Here is a 22,253-nt window from a genome sequence, read left to right on the forward strand (position 1 = left end):
AAACGATGGTCCGTTTGGAACGGATTACCATCATATGTTGAGGGACCACTGTATACTTCTGTTGAACAATGGAAACACAGTGTCGACCATTCAAATGCTTAAGGCCTTTATTGTAAATTCATATGCCTATATATGCTGATATGTTATGAATGAAAAAAGAAACGTTTGCCACACATAGAGCTCTTCTCTACATAATCCCTTCTAGGGGAGAATAATGCAGCACATACGACCCCTAGTGGAGCCTGTATGGCAGTACAGGAAGGCTGCACAGCCTCTATGCGCTGCTGTACAAGCCATGTGCTTGGGACCTTATTGTGTAAATACATCACGAATCCCCCACAAAATCTATTTCGATCCAGATTTAGGGCTATGATGTAAATTGAAAATAACATTGACACAACAAATCTGAGACTTCACTGTGCACATTGAGAGGTGTAAAGATAACAAGATAAGTACACTAAACAACACGAATGTCTACTTACAGTCAGCATTAGCAATGTACGTGTCAACTTCAACCTTGTTGAATTCCTTTAATATCTAAATAAAATACACACATTATTTATGTCTGAATAAAACAGTTCTTTAGGACAATAAAATCTGATGGTATTTCTGCTAGCCTCATTGTCTAGCCTTCATGACATCTATCTATAAATATAGATGGAGCGGAGACAAATCTGATTTTATTACAAGACTGGAGGCTCCATTTTGCATACTCTTCTTTTACTACTCAGGTGTTAGCAGCAAGGTATAATCACAAGGTACATAGAAAAAAACGTTACATATGCAAATAAGGTGTGTCAGGTAACCAATCAGGTGCTAGCATAGGTGATAAGAGACAAGGTAACGTACAATACTCCCTCTTCTTTGCTGCTCCGCTCAGAAGTTAAGTATTCATCAATTTTGCTCTTGTCTCATATACTTTTATAACGTTTTTTCTCACATTAATTCACACTATATATATATTGTGAGTATTATCATACATATATATATACATTCTACAGTTTTCATCACCTTTTTGTCACCATACCAATACTGCCGTCCGTTCCATTATCCTCTTATCACCACATATAACATATATACACTTTCCCAAGCTTTCCCCTGGGTTTATCTTACTTTCGCTTCCTCACTCTTATCTCCGTTTCTTATATACTCCTCTTTCAAGAAAATACCCATTAATCTTCCCCTCGGTATCGCTGGTCTTGGCACCGCCGGACTTCTAGTGATATCACGTGAGCTGGTCCTCAGCTTCGCGCTCTTTCACCTCACGTTCTGTGACTGAAATTCCTGTCAGTCAGAACTTGGTTACTCCGGAGACGGCCGCGTCAGCATTAGCTAGTGCATCTCAGTCATTCTTAGCCTGTGACGCCACCTACTGGTAAAAACCGGTATTTACCATCCAATATTGCGAATTGGATAGGAGAAATAGGTTTACTCCTTGTGTCATATATATATATAATTTAATCTATACATATATAATTCCCCATATATATTCTCCATATCATTCAGTATATATATATACTACAATATGGCCGACGAGGATACATCTAAGGATATGGGGTCCAATTGTAATTTTCAAATTATGGATGGCAACGCCATACAATCTATGGTGAACCTGTCGGTTCAAAATGCAATGTCCAGCATACCTGAAATTGTGGCTCAATCAGTAGCCTTGGTCATGTCCCATCCTAATTACCAAAAATCCCCCAAAGCTGGACCATCTACCCCGTCGGATCAATTTTGGTCCGCGGAGGATTCCACATCCAAACTAGCCAAAGGATGGGGGAAATCTGGGAAGGCCTCCCATAAACGGCCTATGCCCACTACCGGTCCTTCAAAATCTTATAAAAAGTCTAGAGTGACTAAGGATCAGGTCCCTTGTCCTGCTACTACAAAGAGCAGATATACTGATGCTAAAAAGTCGCATCCCATACCCTCCACCCGGGAGGAGAAACATGACAGCCGGGTTAAGAGAGTATCCCGTAGAGAGAAACCGGACTCTTACAACACTTCCCCTGACCAATCCTCATCTGAGGAAGGGGAGATTTCTGAGGGGTATTCAGACTCCGAGTATGAGGACATCTCTGAGAATGAGGAGTCTCCAGTAACAACTGAGATCCCCAAGTCAGTTATTATGGACAGTGCGGGTACTCCGTACTTTGACCCCAGTCTACTTAAACACCCCCGTTCTGGGGAATGGGAACCTCAACCCCAGGTATCCCAATTTTTGAACCTTTGGGTAAGGAAACCCATTGATAAGGCTACCCGCAACAGACTACGGGCAGAATGCCCACGACCTAGTATCCCTAACAAACTATCCATTACTCCAGAGATCGATCCTCCACTGGTTAAATACCTTAATAATACGGGTAAAAACCCCAAAAAAGGAGTAGATCGATCCTTCAGGACGATCCAAGACAGATTTTTGGACCTACTTGGCCCACTGGCAAAAATTTTAGACCTCACAGAGGAAGCCAATACCTCGGGTAACCCAGTGAATTTAGAGGTCCTAAAAGGCTGGGCTCAAAGGGCCCTATGCATTTTTGGTGGCATTAACACTACCATCTGCACTGAACGCAAGAGGTCCATCCTTTTAAAATTGGATCCACAATTAATTAACTTAGCCACAACAGAACCGGATTCCCCCACTGATGGACTCCTCTTCGGTGATGACTTCATCAAAGAGATAAATAAATATGTGTCTCTCTTTTCATCACTAAATAAAGCCCAATCTTCCCTCAAGAAGGTTTTTCAACCTCGGGTTTTACCCAGGGCTGGGAAAAGAAGGGGCAATTTTCCCAGCCGCCAGTCTCAGGAGAGACAATATAATCGTGCCCCCCCAAGACCAGACAGGTTCCAAAATCCTGCCCCTGCCTATCAACCCAGTCCCTTCTTCCCCACAAGAGGAAGACCATGGAGAGCCAGAGGTCACCGCGGATACCCCAGATCCAGACCCAACAACGGTAAGTCCTTATCGGATGTTTTCTTCCCCACTTCCATTGGGAGGAAGGATTGCATATTTTTCCCTGTTACGCCTAGCGCTCCGGGTCCCCGCTCCTCCCCGGAGCGCTCACGGCGCCTTTCTCCCTGCAGCGCCCCGGTCAGTCCCGCTGACCGGGAGCGCTGCACTGTCATGGCCGTTGGGGATGCGATTCGCACAGCGGGACGCGCCCGCTCGCGAATCGCATCCCAGGTCACTTACCCGTCCCGGTCCCCTGCTGTCATGTGCTGGCGCGCGCGGCTCCGCTCTCTAGGGCGCGCGCGCGCCAGCTCTCTGAGACTTAAAGGGCCAGTGCACCAATGATTGGTGCCTGGCCCAATTAGCTTAATTGGCTTCCACCTGCTCCCAGACTATATCTGACCTCCTCCCATGCACTCCCTCGCCGGATCTTGTTGCCTTGTGCCAGTGAAAGCGTTTAGTGTGTCCAAAGCCTGTGTACCTGAACTTCTGCTACCCATCCTGACTACGAACCTTGCCGCCTGCCCCCGACCTTCTGCTACGTCTGACCTTGCCTCTGCCTAGTCCTTCTGTCCCACGCCTTCTCAGCAGTCAGCGAGGTAGAGCCGTTGCTAGTGGATACGACCTGGTTGCTACTGCCGCAGCAAGACCATCCCGCTTTGCGGCGGGCTCTGGTGAAAACCAGTAGCCTCTTAGAACCGGTCCACTAGCACGGTCCACGCCAATCCCTCGCTGACACAGAGGATCCACTACCTGGAAGCCGAATCGTGACAGTAGATCCGGCCATGGATCCCGCTGAGGTGCCGCTGCCAAGTCTCGCTGATCTTCCCACGGTGGTCGCTCAGCAATCGCAGCAGATTGCCCAACAAGGACAGCAGCTGTCGCAGTTGACCGCCATGTTACAGCAACTTCTGCCTCTGCTACAGCAGCAACCATCTCCTCCGCCAGCTCCTGCACCTCCTCCGCAGCGAGTGGCCGCTCCTAACCTCCGCTTGTCCCTGCCGGACAAATTTGATGGGGACTCCAGACTCTGCCGTGGATTTTTGTCTCAGTGTTCCCTGCATATGGAGATGTTGTCAGACTTGTTTCCTACAGAACGGTCTAAGGTGGCGTTCGTAGTAAGCCTTCTTTCAGGAAAGGCCTTGTCCTGGGCCACACCGCTCTGGGACCGCAATGATCCTGCCACAGCCACAGTCCAGTCCTTCTTCGCTGAAGTCCGAAGTGTCTTTGAGGAACCTGCCCGAGCCTCTTCTGCTGAGACTGCCTTGCTGAACCTGGTCCAGGGTAATTCTTCCGTTGGCGAGTACGCCATACAATTCCGTACTCTTGCTTCTGAACTATCCTGGAATAACGAGGCTCTCTGCGCGACCTTTAAAAAAGGCCTATCCAGTCGCATCAAGGATGTGCTGGCCGCACGAGAGATTCCTGCCAACCTCCAAGAACTCATCCATTTGGCTACCCGCATTGACATGCGTTTTTCTGAGCGACACCAAGAGCTCCGCCAGGAAAAAGACTTTGATCTCTGGGCACCTCTCCCACAGCATCCTTTGCAGTCTACGCCTGGGCCTCCCGCCGAGGAGGCCATGCAAGTGGATCGGTCTCGCCTGACCCAGGAAGAGAGGAATCGCCGTAGAGAAGAAAATCTCTGTCTGTACTGTGCCAGTACTGAGCATTTCTTGGTGGATTGCCCTATCCGTCCTCCACGCCTGGGAAACGCACGCACGCACCCAGCTCACGTGGGTGTGGCATCTTTTGGTTCTAAGTCTTCTTCTCCACGTCTCACGGTGCCCGTGCGGATTTCTCCTACAGCCAACTCCTCCATCTCGGCCGTGGCCTGCTTGGACTCTGGTGCCTCCGGGAATTTTATTTTGGAGTCCTTTGTTAATAAATTCAGCATCCCGGTGACCCGTCTCGTCAAGCCGCTCTACATTTCCGCGGTCAACGGAGCCAGATTGGACTGCACCGTGCGTTACCGCACAGAACCCCTCCTCATGTCTATTGGACCCCACCTCGAGAGGATTGAGCTATTCGTTCTCCCCGGCTGTACCTCTGAGGTCCTCCTCGGTCTGCCTTGGCTCCGGCTTCATTCCCCCACCATTGATTGGACCACCGGGGAGATCAGGAACTGGGACTCTGCCTGCCACAGGAAGTGCCTCTCCCCCCCTCCCAGTCCCATCAGGCAAGCCTCGGTGCCTCCCCATGGCCCCCGTCCTGGTGTCACACTGCCCCGTGCCAGGCCTCGCCCTCTGCCCTCCCTCCCCATTCCCACTCCTGCTGTACTGCCTGCCGTTGAGGAAACCCTCCGTTCTTTCCCGGTGTCCTCATCCCAGGGGAGGCAGTTACCGGACAAAGAGAAGGGGAGACCTAAGGGGGGGGGTACTGTTACGCCTAGCGCTCCGGGTCCCCGCTCCTCCCCGGAGCGCTCACGGCGCCTTTCTCCCTGCAGCGCCCCGGTCAGTCCCGCTGACCGGGAGCGCTGCACTGTCATGGCCGTTGGGGATGCGATTCGCACAGCGGGACGCGCCCGCTCGCGAATCGCATCCCAGGTCACTTACCCGTCCCGGTCCCCTGCTGTCATGTGCTGGCGCGCGCGGCTCCGCTCTCTAGGGCGCGCGCGCGCCAGCTCTCTGAGACTTAAAGGGCCAGTGCACCAATGATTGGTGCCTGGCCCAATTAGCTTAATTGGCTTCCACCTGCTCCCAGACTATATCTGACCTCCTCCCATGCACTCCCTCGCCGGATCTTGTTGCCTTGTGCCAGTGAAAGCGTTTAGTGTGTCCAAAGCCTGTGTACCTGAACTTCTGCTACCCATCCTGACTACGAACCTTGCCGCCTGCCCCCGACCTTCTGCTACGTCTGACCTTGCCTCTGCCTAGTCCTTCTGTCCCACGCCTTCTCAGCAGTCAGCGAGGTAGAGCCGTTGCTAGTGGATACGACCTGGTTGCTACTGCCGCAGCAAGACCATCCCGCTTTGCGGCGGGCTCTGGTGAAAACCAGTAGCCTCTTAGAACCGGTCCACTAGCACGGTCCACGCCAATCCCTCGCTGACACAGAGGATCCACTACCTGGAAGCCGAATCGTGACATTCCCATACTTGGGCCATGGTAACATCCGACCCTTGGGTCCTAAACTCAATCCTAGGTTATCAGATAGAATTTGTCCAAACTCCAATTCAATGTTCAATTCCACAACCAAGTCATTTCTCAGAGGAGAACAAATCCCTTATAGAAACAGAAATCAAGGAGGTGATTTCCAAAAATGCAATCATTCAGGTACCCTTACATTCTCAGGGTTTCCTGAGCAACCTTTTTCTAGTGAAAAAGAAGGACGGGGGATACAGACCTGTCATAAATCTAAAAAATTTAAACAATTATGTGATCTATCAACATTTCAAGATGGAGGGCATCCACCTTTTGAGAGATCTGCTATTACCAGACGACTGGCTAGCGAAAATAGATCTCAAGGATGCATACCTCACAGTTCCAATACATCACGAATCTCAACCATACCTCCAATTTTTATGGAAGGATCAAAGATGGCAGTTCACCTGCCTACCATTCGGCCTATCCTCGGCCCCATGGTGCTTTACAAAGCTACTCAAACCAGTCGTGGCAGTTCTAAGAGCACATGGAGTCCGTCTGATTATATATCTGGACGATATACTTCTTATGGCCCAATCTTTATCTCTAATTCGACTCCACATTCAATGGACTCTATCTCTTCTCTCCAATCTGGGCTTTATTATCAACACGGAAAAATCCATCCTTGCTCCCTCCAAGGAGGTAGAATTTTTGGGGTTCCTGATAAACACCAAATCTGCCCTACTCAGCCTCCCTTCCAGGAGGATGAAGACCATTCGGAGGGAAATTTATTCCATCCTAAACAAACAAACAGTCTCTCTTCGTTCCATAGCCCGGGTAGTGGGTCTCCTTTCTGCTTCAATCCAAGCAATTTTCCCAGCCCCGCTTCATTACCGAGCTCTCCAACGTCTAAAAGCGCATCATCTTCGAAACGGTTTAGGATATTCAGACGAAATAGCCCTAACCCCAGATACCAAAGAAGAACTTCTTTGGTGGCTAAAACATCTTCAAGTTTGGAATGGAAAGACTATCTTCAATTCTGTTCCAGATCTGATTATAGAATCAGATGCCAGTCGTTCAGGTTGGGGGGCCCGATGCGGATCCTCTTCAACAGGAGGAAAATGGTCTCCAGAAGAATCTCTATTCCACATCAACTGTTTGGAATTACTGGCAGGGTTCTTCGCTCTCAAGAGCTTTGCGAAGAACAGATCAGATTGTTGCATCCTCTTACGGATGGACAATATCTCCGCAGTACAGTATATCAACAAACTTGGTGGTACGAAATCTTTTCTTCTGGCCAACATCGCCAAAGATCTTTGGCACTACTGTCTTCACAGAAACATCACCATCAAGGCAGAATACTTACCAGGTCTTTCCAATATCATCGCGGACTGGAACTCCCGTTTCCTTACGGATTCCAGCGATTGGCAATTGGATCCTCAGATATTCAATCGCATCAATTCCTTGTGGGGTCCTTTCCTCCTAGACTTCTTTGCATCCCGATTGAATCGACAGATTCATCGCTTTTACAGCTGGCGTCCCGATCCGGAGGCAGAGGGCATAGACGCCCTCCTCCAACATTGGCCCTTGGAGAACCTTTATGCATTTCCTCCCTTTATCCTGATTCCGAGAGTTCTCCTTCTCATAAAATCTCAGAAATCAACAGTAACTCTCATCACTCCTTGGTGGCCAACACAATCTTGGTTCCCTCAGATTCTGGAAATGCTTATCGATTTCCCTCGCTTACTTCCTTCTCATTCTTTCCTACTGCGGGATTCTCTAGGGAACCCTCATCCTCTCATAACATCCAACAATCTTCTGTTGATAGCCTGGTGTGTTTCGGGTCACCAGACCCGGGTTTCGGACTTTCTAACTCATCTAGAGAAATCCTCTCAGACGCCTGGGCTCCAGGTACCAGATCTGCTTACAGATCAGCCTGGAAAATTTGGTCTGGTTGGTGCATGCAACGGGGTTTGGATCCCGTACATGCACCTTTAAATCATATTATAAATTTTTTATCTTCATCTTTTGATACGGGAAAAGCTTACCGTACCATAAACGTCTATAGATCAGCCATTTCCTTCTACCACGCTCCTATTAATTATATATCTGTGGGTAAACATCCCTTAATTTGTAAATTACTAAAAGGCATAAAATTCAGACGTCCACCCTTACCCAGATACCAATCTACCTGGGATGTGAATATTCTCTTACAATATTTGAATTCCTTAGGTGATAACCATTCCCTTACATTAAAAGTACTATCTTTTAAATTAACGGCCCTCCTTTGCTTGATATCCCTTAAACGAATTTCGGATGTCAGAGCCTTAGATATATCTCACAGACAGTTCTTACCTGATGGTGTTCGTTTTTCTATATACAGACGTACTAAAACTTCTCTTCATTCAGTATTCTATCCATCTTTCCCTCAACAGACACATCTCTGTGTAGTTTCATGCCTACAGGCTTACGAACAAAGAACACAATCTTTCCGTAACCCTTCTGACACTCAATTACTCATTTCCTTCTGTAAACCTTACCGTCCTGTTTCATCCCCTTCTTTGGCCAGATGGATGAAGCAGATTATGCAATTGGCAGGTATTGACATTTCTATCTTTAAAGCCCACTCCTCCAGAGGAGCCATGTCCACTAAGCTGAAACAATCAGGGGTATCCCTTTCGGATATTCTTAAAGCCGCCAATTGGAGTTCCGAATCAACTTTTAAAACCTTTTATTTCAGACCAGACTCGCATGTTTCTATGGCAATTGTTTAAACTTGTATATATCCTGTCATATTTTTATTCAAGTTTCCTTTCTATAGCTTTAAACTTGCAAAATGGAGCCTCCAGTCTTGTAATAAAATTGGGGATTTTCCTAGTCCCTTATGACGGAAAATATAGATTTTATTAAAGACAGGAGGCGAACATTTTCCCTCCCTTTATCCCTTCCCTTTATTATTATTATATTATCTTTGTTCTTTCAGTGTAACTTTTGGTTTGACAACTATCTTCGAGTCAACAGAACACTTGGCTACCTACATCTTCTAGGACTTGTTTCCAGTTCATAAAGTTGCTCCAGTTCATCGCTCAAAGGAACTTTCCTCCACGTGATTTCCGACCTCAAGGACAAAATTTTTTTGTGTGGACTTTACTCCATCTATATATATTTTACCAACAAGAGGACTTTAGCGTTTTTTCTGTTATGTTTTAGGTTTATGCTATACTATATCGTTATACTGTGACATCAAAGAAGAGGAAGTATTGTACGTTACCTTGTCTCTTATCACCTATGCTAGCACCTGATTGGTTACCTGACACACCTTATTTGCATATGTAACGTTTTTTTCTATGTACCTTGTGATTATACCTTGCTGCTAACACCTGAGTAGTAAAAGAAGAGTATGCAAAATGTTTGCCTCCTGTCTTTAATAAAATCTATATTTTCCGTCATAAGGGACTAGGAAAATCCCCAATTTCTAACAGTTCAGGACTGTATTCTGTCAGCCTACGAAAGACCATGCGGAATTATTACAGTCCTCAGGAAAAGCGGAGGGGACATGTTTCTGATTAGAGATGAGCGAATTTACAGTAAATTCGATTCGTCACAAACTTCTCGGCTCGGCAGTTGATGACTTATCCTGCATAAATGAGTTCAGCTTTCAGGTGCTCCCGTGGGCTGGAAAAGGTGGATACAGTCCTAGGAGACTATTTCCTAGGACCGTATCCACCTTTTCCAGCCCACCGGAGCACCTGAAAGCTGAACTAATTTATGCAGGATAAGTCATCAACTGCCGAGCCGAGAAGTTTGTGACGAATCAAATTTACTGTAACTTTGCTCATCTCTATTTCTGATGTCAGAATGAGTTATTTACAAGTGTAAAGGCAGTGAAAAGCTAAATGTTTGATTCTAAATAGTAAATAAAAATCCCTTCCTTGCCCTATATGCCCGACATGGGGTGTTCACCTGAACATGAACAATGTATTTAGAAAGAAGTGATCAGCCAATAATTCCTTCCAATCTCCTCTCTCCAGCCCTATCTAGATATTGGGATCATTTTGCTGCCCTCTAGTTCCCAGGGCACAATAGGTATTTATTCAACACGAAAAACTTTTACAGAATCAGAACGACATACAGTAATATGTTTGTAACAATAGAGTCTAATATCATGAAACACATATGGATGAATCTATGCTGCAGTCTTTTTAATAGTAATTAGGTACAGTGGTCCCTCAAGTTACAATATTAATTGGTTCCTGGACGACCATTGTATGTTGAAACCATTGTATGTTGAGACCAGAACTCTATGGAAACCTGGTAATTGGTTCTGAAGCCTCCAAAATTTCATCCGAAAATAGGAAAAAAGTGAGGATTACAGATAAATAAGTAGATAACTAATATAGATAAAGCAAATCCTTACATATAAAAGTAATACAGATCTGCTGGGAGCTGTAATCACTGTCTATTTCAGTGTTTCCTAAGCAGGGTGCCGGGCATGCTGGGAGTTGTAGTTTTGCAACAGCTGGGGGCAATCTGCTTAGGAAACAATGGTCTATGTAGAGGACAGAAGCTTCTTTAGGGTTCTGTACAGAACACGCAATGTCCTCAAAAAAGAAAATGGAGCCTCCCTCGCCTGATGTCCAAAGGGGCAGCTAACCCTGGAAGAGGTAAAGAGTACAGAACATGTAATACCACCCTGTACTGTAGGGGGCGCTACCAGACACCAGTCAGTGCATGCACTTCAGTAATACATGGGTTTTACTAGTGAAATATCCATTCTGATTGGTCGGTTCTTCCAGCCATTGACTCGTTTCACAGATTCCATAGCATTGTATGTTGAGTCTGGTTTCAAGTTACAATGGTCCAGAAAAGACCATTGTATGTTGAAACTATTGTATGTTGAGGCCATTGTAAGTTGAGGGATCGCTGTAATTGTTTAAATACTAAATTAAAAGCAAAAACTCCCCATGCATGATAAACAAAAGACAATTGTCTAGTTTGAAGCGGGTTTATCACTGAACACTTACTGCTTTCAGGACCTTCATTCCAGACATATCAATGAATGAAACAGTAGTAAAATCCAGAATCAAGCTGTGAAGATCAATTTTTGGAACCTGGATATTTAGTGGAAGATCCTTATTCCAATTTACAACAATAGGCAATTCTTCTGGTGGCTCGTCCAGCTCTTCTATTCTGTTATTGTTCAGTTCTTCATCATCAGACAATTCATAATCATTTGATGTTGCCACCAAACCTTTCTTAAGAAAGGGTATGAGTATATTTAGGAGAAAGAATACATTTAAAGCAAATATAGCATAAAAAAAAAAACCCTATGGAATATAAATCCACTGCTGGCTCTTGGGTCCTACAGAAGCAATGATTCTGAGGCTTTCTAGAATGTGCTTTTCCTAACTCAATAGGCTACAAACAGACACAACATTTGTTTGGCTTTTTTTCTCTTTCAAAAAAGTCTGTATTAGGCTAGGTTTCCAGGCCAATAAAAACACCCATTCTGCTGCATGGCGTTTTTTGTTAAGAAAAAATGCTGCGGTCAGATGTTATCTGCAAGTCAATAGGGAACTGCAAAATGCCATATCCACTTGGCGTTTTTCAGTTTGGCGTTATTTTAATCCTTTTCGCATTTTTCAGCTATTTTTGGCTCCTTGGCAATTTTTCAAAAATGACCTCTTGTTGAGACTTTGGTTTTTTTTACGGAAAATCTTGGCGTTTTCCTCCCATAGAAGGGAGTGAAAAAACGCTAAGAAAAATGCCATGTAGGTTTTAACTTTGGCATTTTTGCCGGCATTTTTTATTCTTTTTTGGACTTTAGCGATTAAAAAAAGTGAGGGAGATACCTTTTTTAATAAAATTTCGTAGGTTTAAAAAAAAAAAAACAATATACAGTGATCCCTCAACATACGATGGTAATTCGTTCCAAACGAGCCATCGTTTGTTGAATCCATCGTATGTTGAGGGATTCGTGCAATGTATAAGTATAGGAAGCTGTACTCGCCTGTCCCCGCCCCTCGCGATGGTGTCCCCGCCGCTCGCGATGGTGACCCCGGGCCTCCGCTGGGCTCTCCTGGTCTTCTCCGGTCCTCTGCTGTCTTCTCCGGTCCTCTCCTGGTCTTCTTCGGTCCTCCGCTGTCTTCTCCGGTCCTCCGCTGTCTTCCGCAAGGCCTTACTGGGCCTGCGTAGCGACGTCATTACGCCGCTGCGTACGCCATTCCTATTGGATGACGTGCGCAGCAGCGTATTGACATCATCGGAGAGGGCCGAGAAGACACCGGAAGACCAGCGCTGGACCCGGAGGGCACCCCGGAGCATCGTGGAGGGGTAAGTAATACTTACCGCACCACACGGGGAACATTAAGCAGCTGGATAGCACTTAATGCGATGGCCCCGACATAAAAAAGCATCGTATGTCAATGCTGACATCGACATGCGATGGCCTCTGTGAGGTCATCGTATGTCGATTTGATCATATGTCGGGGCCATCATAGGTCGGGGGGTCACTGTATATAAAAAAAAGATACAGTAGTGATGGAAAAAATAGCATTTACCGAAATGTATCTTTTTTTATAACAATTTATATTTTTTTAAACAGGGATAAATTTATTGGGGTGGGTAGGGAACTAAAAATGTAGCCGACAATAATAAAAATGTAGTGTGTGCGTTTTTCACTTTTTTTTATATTTTTTAGGTAGTACTACTACACCCAGCACGGAATATACTGTTCAATGATGGGAGTAGTAGTACATTTACTAATTGACAGATTGCCCCAGTTCATTGCGATCCTTCTGTATCATTTATAGATGCGGCCGGCCGCTCTTCTATAGTCCCCTGTACTGCCGTATATATACACCTATTCATATTTCCTGCAGAGAGCTGTGATTGGCTGGAACCATCTGGCCAATCACAGCTCTCTGTGGGAAATATGAATAGGTGTATATATACGGCAGTGCAGGGGACCATAGAAGAGCGGCCGGCCGCATCTATACATTATACAGGATGATCGCATATGGTGTCAGAAGTGATACTCTCTGCCATCTGTCTATTAATGCAGCTACTACAGCTCCCAGCATGGAGCAGAGTGTGCTCCATGTTGGGAGTAGTAGTACCTGCAGTTAAGGACAGATCACAGCAGATGTCACTCCTGACACCCGATGCGATCATCCTATCTATTGCAGAGATGCGGAGTGGCTCTGTATAGTGCTCGCATCTCTGCACTATACTCAAACCAGCCAGTGATATGAATAGAACATCACTCATTCATATTTCCCTCTGAGAGCTGTGATTGGCTGAAACCATCCGGCCAATCCCCACTCTGGGCGGAAAATATGAATGAGTGTGGTGAATATCTATTCACATCACTGGCCAGCCCGGAGTACAGAGCAGAGATGCGAGCGCTGTATAGAGCCGCTCTGCAACTCTGCATCCCCGTTACACCCGGGGCGATCTTTCTATTATTACAGGTACTACTACTCCCATCATGGAACAGTCTGTTCCATGTTGGGAGTAGTAGTACTACCTACAAAATTAAAAAAATAGAGAAAAAAGTGAAACGCACACACACTTTATTAAAAATTAATTAAAATTTCGCTATTAAAAAGAAAAAAAAATTTAAATACATTTTTTCCCATTCCTACTGCATTTTTTTTTTTTTGGTACCCAACAAATTTTGAAAAAAACGCCAAAGGGGGCAAAAATGCAACCTGGGGCTGTTTTTCTGCCGTTTTTGCTGGCGTTTTTTAAAAGTGTAAAAGAAACACGTGGGAGTAACACGTGGAAAGAATTCAACATACATGCACACATAGCATTTTTTCTACCTATAGAAGGAAAAATGCCTCAATTTTTGCCCAGAGTATGCTGTGATTTTGAAATACTGCTAGTAAACCTAAAACTGCCACTGCAGGGTGAAGAAAAAACCCACCATGTGGGTATAACGTTCCATATTTTCGAATTGACTCCCAGATAATACCTTTCTGCAGTATTTTTGGCCCCAAAAATCATTTTTTTTTTTTTTTTTTTTATACGCAGGCTGGTGTTTCAGCAGTTTTTGAGCCAAACATTTAAAAAAAAATTGGGAACTATAAAGGCAGACTTATACTTCTCTATCCTACTGGATCCACTTTTGACTTTGGCTATAAAAACTGCCATGCCAGTTACCCAAAAGACTGGTGTGTGTGATGCCAGTCTACAACCTTAGTTTTAATACTAAATACATAATTTATTAGTACTCAGTAATTTCTAATACACTATTTAACAGTTATTCTAAAAAGTATAAACCGCTATTAGTAAGTGACCTGTCCCAGTCAAACCCTGGTGACATATCAATATTCAGTATCACACCATTAACACCATGGTTCTTAATAACTATAGATATCCTTATGCAAAGTAGCAAGTTCAGTCAATAAACACACTATAAAGTACTAGACTCTAGTGTTGCTCGCGAATATTCGCAATTCGAATATTATTCGCGAATATCGCATATTCGCGAATTCGCGAATTTCGCGAATATAGCGCTATATATTCGTAATTACGAATTTTCATTTTTTTTTTCTTTTTTTTTTTTTTTTCTTCACAGTACACATCACAGTGATCACCCCTCTCTGCTTCCAGCTTGTGTGGTGTAAAGAAGGCTCTAATACTACTGTGTGAGACTGGCGTGCGCAAATTCGCATATGCGAAAATTAGCGTATGCTAATTTTCGCATATGCGCATTTTCGAGTATGCGAATTTTTTGGGTGTGTTAATTTTCACAGATGTTAATTTTCGCATACGCGAACTTTCGCATATGCGAAAATAAAACGAGACTATAACGAATATGCGAATATTCGCGAATATATGACGAATATTCGTCCATATATTCGCGAATATTCGCGAATTCGAATATGGCCTATGCCGCTCAACACTACTAGACTCAAACCCTTTCTACCAGTATCAGGCTGGGATCACACATTGTAAAATAAAATATAAATACATTAAACTAATCAAATACTATATTAATGAAAGTCTTTGGAAAAGCAGGTGTCAGTGCACACATTGTATACAAAATGGCATTAGAATTGTAATAACATATTTTTTTTAAAACAACAGTTTCAGTTTGACAATGTGTAAACCCAGCCTCATACTATACTCTACTATTTCAGAGACATATCATTAGACTTACCGGCGTCATACGCAATTCTCCCTTTTTCACTAATTTTGTTATTTTCCTTAGAGCCTTATTGCGTTTTCGAAACAGCCACAATGGATTAAATCCAACCTGAAATACAAGACATCATAAAAGCTTCCATAATATTCTCTGGAAACTATTCAATCCGACAGAAAGAAACAGAACATGACTTACAGCACTTATAAGCTTCTCCTTGAAGGTGTCAATGTTGGCAAAGAAAACAGGAGACGGACATCTGAAAATTTTCACTCCCTTTGGCTCATATATCTGTGAACAGTGACGGAATCCATTGAGAGTGTTCATATATTAGAACAGTGAACATGAAGGTTCAGCATTAATATACTTACATCACCATAGTCTTTTCTGTCCTTATAGATGTCTGTCCTTGCAATACTAGCTAACACAGCATACTTGGGGCTGTAAAGTAATATAGAGTATTTATTGCATAACAACAAATGTCTGCAATAGTGTCAGTGCATGAAAATGGGGAAAGGGACTTTGAAAAGAGATGAACAGAGGCTGCGCTTGTATGATTCTAACTTGTATTAAAAAGGCATCTTTGGAATGTAGAAAGTGTAAAAAGAAATCGTTTCTTTGGTTGACATCAGCAGGATTCATTTCCCAGCACACAATGGTTATTCTGTTGTCATGATTAATAGCAAACAAACAAGGAATTGACCGGGAGACTTGTTGACATGGATTGACTTGTCATGGTAATTTCGAAAGTTTTCCACATTATGTTTAGGATGTTTACTTATAAACATAGAGCACAATGGGGGGGTATGTATGAAGGATTTTACCCAGTTTTTTTTTTCTGTGATTTGTCTCAAATTTATTTCTATGTCACTTTTTGTGACAAACAATAGCGCTGAATGGTTTAGAACAAAATCACTGATTTCACTTTGTTAGTCGTGATTTCAGTTACAATCATTCTTTGGTCTGGAATTCATTAATTGCGACTTTTTGATTTGGCGCAAGTTTAGGTGCAAATACCTTCATTTAGGCGCAAATCTACACCATGAATACAGTGAAAATAGCTACAACAATAGAACGTCCCAAAGTCAGATTCACTGCCTGGAACTCTGGGGTCTGCGCCTTTTGTAGGGCTACATTTGTGCCAAAATTACAAACTTGCGGACGACATTTGATAATTTTGGCGCAAATATGCTCCATTTGACGCAAAAAAACATACTTAAAATCACACATTGCTACACCATTATTGATACATGTCCCTCAATGTATTTAAAGACTGAACAGGCAAACACGCTTGGAGGAGTAATGATCAATTTATGTTGGAACATGGGATCCAACCAACTACTTACAATTGTACTCGGAGGACTACTGTTATTAACTCTATTCCAACACCTACAGCAAGTCCAAGATCCAAGCCAAGGATAACCGATGCCCAGAATGTTACAACCCAAACCACCTGCGAAGGACAGGAGCCTATTGGTTATTATATTATTCAGCATGAATCTGTTAAATGCTTGTAATTGTCATTATTAAAGGGGTATTCCGGGAAAAAACATTTTATCCCCTATCCAAAGGATAGGGGATAAGATGTCTGATCGCGGGGAGCCCGCTACTGAGACCCCCCGCGATCTCCCTGCAGCACCCGCATTCTATGCGTCACACTTGACGTCACACCACGCCCCCTCCATTCATGTCTATGGGAGGGGGCTTGATGCCCCCTCCCATAGACATGAATAGAGGGGGTGTGGCATGACATCACATCCCCAGTCCCAGTAGGCTTCTGAAACTGGAGACTGGAGAATACGGGTGCTGCAGGGAGATCGCGGGGCGTCTCAGAAGCGGGCTCCCCGCGGTCAGACATCTTACCCCCTATCCTTTGGAGTGTTACCGACACCAGGAATATACCCATAATTTTTGGGATCATATGACCCCATATTACTGACGGACCAGGACCTAGTGATCCAACCTAAAATCATGGCTAATAGACAGGTCGACCTTAGGGCTACATCTATTTAAATCCGTCAAATATGCAAAATTGCTATATTATAATGTTGCTATATTATAACTACTATAATGTTGTGCCAGAATCTAACATTCCTGTAGGGCTTTAAAGCCAATTTGTTTTCATGTACTACCGTATCTTTATTTTCTCATCTTATTAAAATAAAACACATAACAAAACATAAATACTAAAAAACGCAGTGTAACTTTTCATACATTATCTTGACTGTTGTGGTGTAAATAATTGGAGCAAAGACTGTGCACTATTTTATGAAGCCTGTAATAATATTTTTCTTGAATAAAATACTTTATGAATCTTCCTCAAAGTATATTAGAACATTGTATCATGTAAAACTCCTTTATTATATGTCAATAGTATGGAGAGATACAAAACAATACTTACAAAGTCATACTTATCTCTTCTGAACAGAACTGGAATTTCATTAAACTTCATCAACATTCCTTTCAGGTTTATAATAATTATAGCAGCAAGAACAGCCTAAAATAACAGGACAACATGAAAAAATAATGAATAAAGATTTTTGTAGAAAAAAATATATATATGCCATCACATCTGTCCAACAATCTGGCTCAGTTTCCCAGTCTAACTAATCCTATTCATTTGAATGGGGCAGTTCAGATTAATTGTGCGCTTCAATTGGCTTCCAGCATTCCCCTTAAAGGGGTTCTCCGGTGCTTAAACATCTTATCCCCTATCCAAAGCTTAGGGGATAAGATGCCTGATCGCGGGAGTCCCGCCGCTGGGGACCCCCGGGATTATGCACGCGGCACCCCGTTTGTAATCAGTCCGGGACTGATTACCGGAGACTACAGGGTGGGCGGCGTGTGACGTCACGCCTGCGCAGGCATGTGACGTCACGCTCCTCCCTGCAATGCAAGCCTATGGGAGGGGGCGTGACAGCTATCACGCCCCCTCCCGTAGGCTTGCATTGAGGGGCGGACCATGACGTCACACGCTGGCGCAGGCGTGACGTCACACACTGCCCACACCAGTTGTGCCATCAGTTGTGGCGGGTAGTTAGACATACAGTATGTGATGGCACCCTTACTACTTTTTTCACTCTTTCACTCTTTTCATTGCCTTTAACTAAGGCTGCTTTCACACTATAGAATTATCCATTTTAAAGATACGTTATAATGATCCGTTAACAAAACCATTAAAAACGGAAATTAAAAGGCTTTTACAAAATCCCATAATAGTCTATGGGATTTTTACATTATCCGTTTTAACCCGTCATAGCCCGTTATTAATAACAGACATTATTTTGTGACAGGAGAAGGTAACGGAAGAAATCCTGCATGCACTATTTACTCCGTTCTTTCTCCCGCCACAAAATAATGTCCGTTATTAATAACGGGTTATGACGGGTTATAAAGGAAATAGTGACTATCGCATTTGATAAATATATGACCACTGCAAAGTAAAAAATTACTACGTGAGCAGATTTCAGAAATGTTTTTTGGAGTAAGCAAATATCAAAAAGTTGCAGCATGTACTTTTTTCCACAAAAAAAAATCTACTACGGAGCTTGATTAATCTCCTTCATAGCGTTTTTCCATTCTTGAACTTTCATTTTTTCCTCCTTACCTTTTAAAAATCATAACCCTTTCAATTTTGGACCTAGAAATCCATATTATGGCTTATTTTTTGTGCCACCAATTCTACTTTGTAATGACATCAGTCATTTTACCCAAAAATCGACGGTGAAACAAAATAATAATAATAATTGTGCAAGAAAATTGAAGAAAAAAAGCCATTTTGTAATTTTGGGGCTTCCGTTTCTACTCAGTACATTTTCCGGTGAAAATGACATCTTCTCTTTATTTTGTAGGTCAATACAATTAAAATGATACCCTACTTATGTAGGTTTGATTTTGTCGTACTTCTGGAAAAAATCATAACTACATGCACGAAAATTAATACGTTTAAAATTGTCATCTTCTGACCCCAATAATTTTTTATTTTTCCACATACGGGGCGTTATGAGGGCTCATTTTTAGCGTGGTGATCTGAAGTTTTTATCGGTACCATTTTTGTTTTGAGCAGACTTTTTAATTGCTTTTCATAAAAAATTTTTATGGTATGAAAAGTGACCAAAAATACGCTATTTTGGATTTTTTTTTGCACATACTCCATTGGCCATGCGGTTTAATTAAGGATATATTTTTATAGTTCGGACACTCGGCGATACCACATATGCATTATACTGATAGCAGGCACTGATCAATGCTATGCCATAGCATAGCATTGATCTTGTTATCGCCGCTTGACTGCTCCTGTCTGGATCATCTGGAGGCACCCTGGTTGAGAAACACTGAGTTAGAGTATCTCCATGAAGGCTGGTCAGGTGGATAGTTCCCAAGCATAATCTGTTGGTGCCAGAAAGTTATACAGATTTGTAAATTCTATTTAAAAATCTTTATCCTTCCAGGACTACTCTATGCTCCGGAAGAAGTTGTGTAGTTCTTTTCAGTCTGACCACAGTGGTATTTGTTTGATACAAACTTTTAAATACATAAAGGGAATCAACATGCTAAAGGAGAAGAGCATATTTAACCCCATATTTAACTGACCAACCAATAGCAGATGGGGTCGGGGGGTTTAACAGTCCCCCACTCTGCCTGGACTACCAAAGGTGGGCAGAGCAGGGGATTTGCCGGTGGCGGTTACCAGGCGGCCATCGGCGGGCAGCAGGTGGCGGTTACCTGGCAGCGATCAGTGGGCAGCTCACTGCACCCCTTATTAAATTCCGTGAGGGGTGTAGTTTACAAAATGGGGTCCCATGTGGTGGGGGGGGGAGGTCCACTGTTCTGGCATGGGGGCTTTGTAAACGCACATGGCCCACGACTTCTATTCCAACCAAATTCTCTCTTCAAAAGCCCAATGGCGCTCCTTCTCTACTGAGCCCTGTAGTGTGCCCACAGAGCACTTTACATCCACATATGGGGTATTTCCAGGCTCAGATGAAATAGTGTTACACACTTTGGGGGAGATTTTCACCTATTACCTCTAGTAAAAATGAAACATTGAAGGTAACACCAGCGTTTTATAAAAATAAAAAATAATTTTCACGTCCAACTTTAGTGAAAATTCGTCAAACACCTGTGGGATTTTAGGGCTCACTGTACCCCTTGTTACATTCCTTGAGGGGTGTAATTTCCCAAATAGTGTGCCATCTGGTTGTATTTTTGCTGTTTTAACATCATGGGGGCTTGCTAAAAGCGACATGCCCCCAAAAACCATTTCAGCTAAATTCGCTCTCCAAAATCCCATTGTTGCTCCTTCCCTTCTGAGCCTTGTACTGCACCCACAGAGCACTTTACAGACACATATGAGGTATTTCCTTACTCAAGAGAAATTAGGTTACATATTTTTTTTTTCTCCTTTTACCCCTTGTAAAAAAAATATGGGTCTACAAGAACATATTTGCCTCCATTTTGCTGCTATTCCTGTGAAACACCTAAAGTTAAAAAAGGGTTAAACTTTCTGAATGTCATTTTGAATACTTTGAGGGGTGTGGTTTCTATAATGAGGTCATTTATGGGAGATTTCTCACAGAAAGGCCAATCAAAACCACTTCAAACTTAACTAGCCCCTGAAAAATTAAGAACAAATTTTGAATTTTTTGTGAAAATTTTGAGAATTGCTGCTATACTTTGAAGCCCTCTAATGGGTTCAAAAAGAAAAAACATGTCAACTTACATATATATTGCATATGTGAATCAATATATAAGTTATTTGGTATGGCCATTTTCCTTACAAGCAGAGAGTTTCAAAGTTTGAAAAATGCAAAATGTTCAAATTTTTCATGACATTTTGTAATTTTTCACCAAGAAATGATACAAGTATTGACGAAAATTTACCACTAACATGAAGTAGAATATGTCACGAAAAAACTATCTCGGAATCAAATTCATAAGTTAAAGGATCCCAGAGTAATTCATACTTAACCCCTTAAGGACTCAGCCCTTTTTCACCTTAAGGACCTTTTTTTCAATTCTGACCTTTATGCATTAATAACTCTGGGATGCTTTAATGTTTATTCTGATTCCGAGATAGTTTTTTGTGACATATTCTACTTTAACATAGTGGTACATTTTCAGCGTTACTTGCATCCTTTCTTGGTGAAAAATCTGAAAATGTTATGAAAATTTAGAGAATTTTGCATTTTTCTAACTTGGAAATTCTCTGCTTGTAAGGAAAATGGATATTCCCAAAAATGTTTAAATTGATTCACAAATACAATATGTCTACTTTATGTTGGCATCAGAAAGTTGACATGTTTTTACTTTATGATGACATTAGACGACTTCAAAGTATAGCAGCAATTTAAAAAAATTTCACAAAAATTTCAAAAACTGATTTTTTCAGGGACGAGTTAAGTTTGAAGTGGATTTGAGGGGCATTTCTGTGAGAAATACCCATAAATGACCCCACTATAGAAACTACATCCCTCAAAGTATTCAAAACAACATTCAGAAAGTTTGTTAACCCTTTAGGTGTTTCTCAAGAATAGCAGCAAAGTGGAGGAGAAAAATCTAAATCTACATTTTTTACACTAACATGTTCTTGTAGCCCCATTTTTTTCATTTTTAAAAGTGGAAATGGAGAAAATGCCCCCCAAAATTTGTAGCCCAATTACTTTTGAGTATGGAAATACCTCATATGTTGACATAAAGTGCTCTGTGGGCTCACAACATGGCTCAAGAGGGAAAGAGCAACTGTGGGATTTTTTAAAACAAATTTTGCTGTCATGGTTTTTTGGGGCCATGTTGCATTTAGGAAGCCCCCATGATGCCAAAAAAGCTAAATAACCCCCACATGGGATACTATTTTGGAAACTACCCCCCTCAAGGAACATAACAAGGGGTACGGTGAACCTTATAGGGGTTATCCAGGAAAAAACTTTTTTTGATATATCAACTGGCTCCAGAAAGTTAAAGGGGTACTCCTGTGAAAAACTTTTTTTTTTTTTTTTAAATCAACTGGTGCCAGAAAGTTAAACAGATTTGTAAATTACTTCTATAAAAAAATCTTAATCCTTTC

The 22,253-nt window shown here is 42.7% G+C and overlaps 1 protein-coding gene across 1 annotated transcript in view; it reads right to left on the bottom strand.

Moving 5' to 3' along the window:
- Window positions 1–22,253, bottom strand: part of LOC130367439 (chloride anion exchanger-like) — a 78,798-nt gene that overhangs the window by 16,155 nt on the left and 40,390 nt on the right. The window contains exons 12-18 of the mRNA XM_056569859.1: window positions 17,589–17,684; window positions 16,534–16,640; window positions 15,559–15,628; window positions 15,386–15,478; window positions 15,206–15,301; window positions 11,061–11,291; window positions 483–537 (exon numbers count right to left, since the gene is read on the bottom strand). Of these exons, the coding sequence (XP_056425834.1) occupies window positions 483–537; window positions 11,061–11,291; window positions 15,206–15,301; window positions 15,386–15,478; window positions 15,559–15,628; window positions 16,534–16,640; window positions 17,589–17,684 (748 nt within the window). The remainder of the gene's footprint in view (window positions 1–482; window positions 538–11,060; window positions 11,292–15,205; window positions 15,302–15,385; window positions 15,479–15,558; window positions 15,629–16,533; window positions 16,641–17,588; window positions 17,685–22,253) is intronic.

Source organism: Hyla sarda, chromosome 4, assembly GCF_029499605.1.
Source record: "Hyla sarda isolate aHylSar1 chromosome 4, aHylSar1.hap1, whole genome shotgun sequence".
Lineage (NCBI taxonomy): Eukaryota > Metazoa > Chordata > Amphibia > Anura > Hylidae > Hyla > Hyla sarda.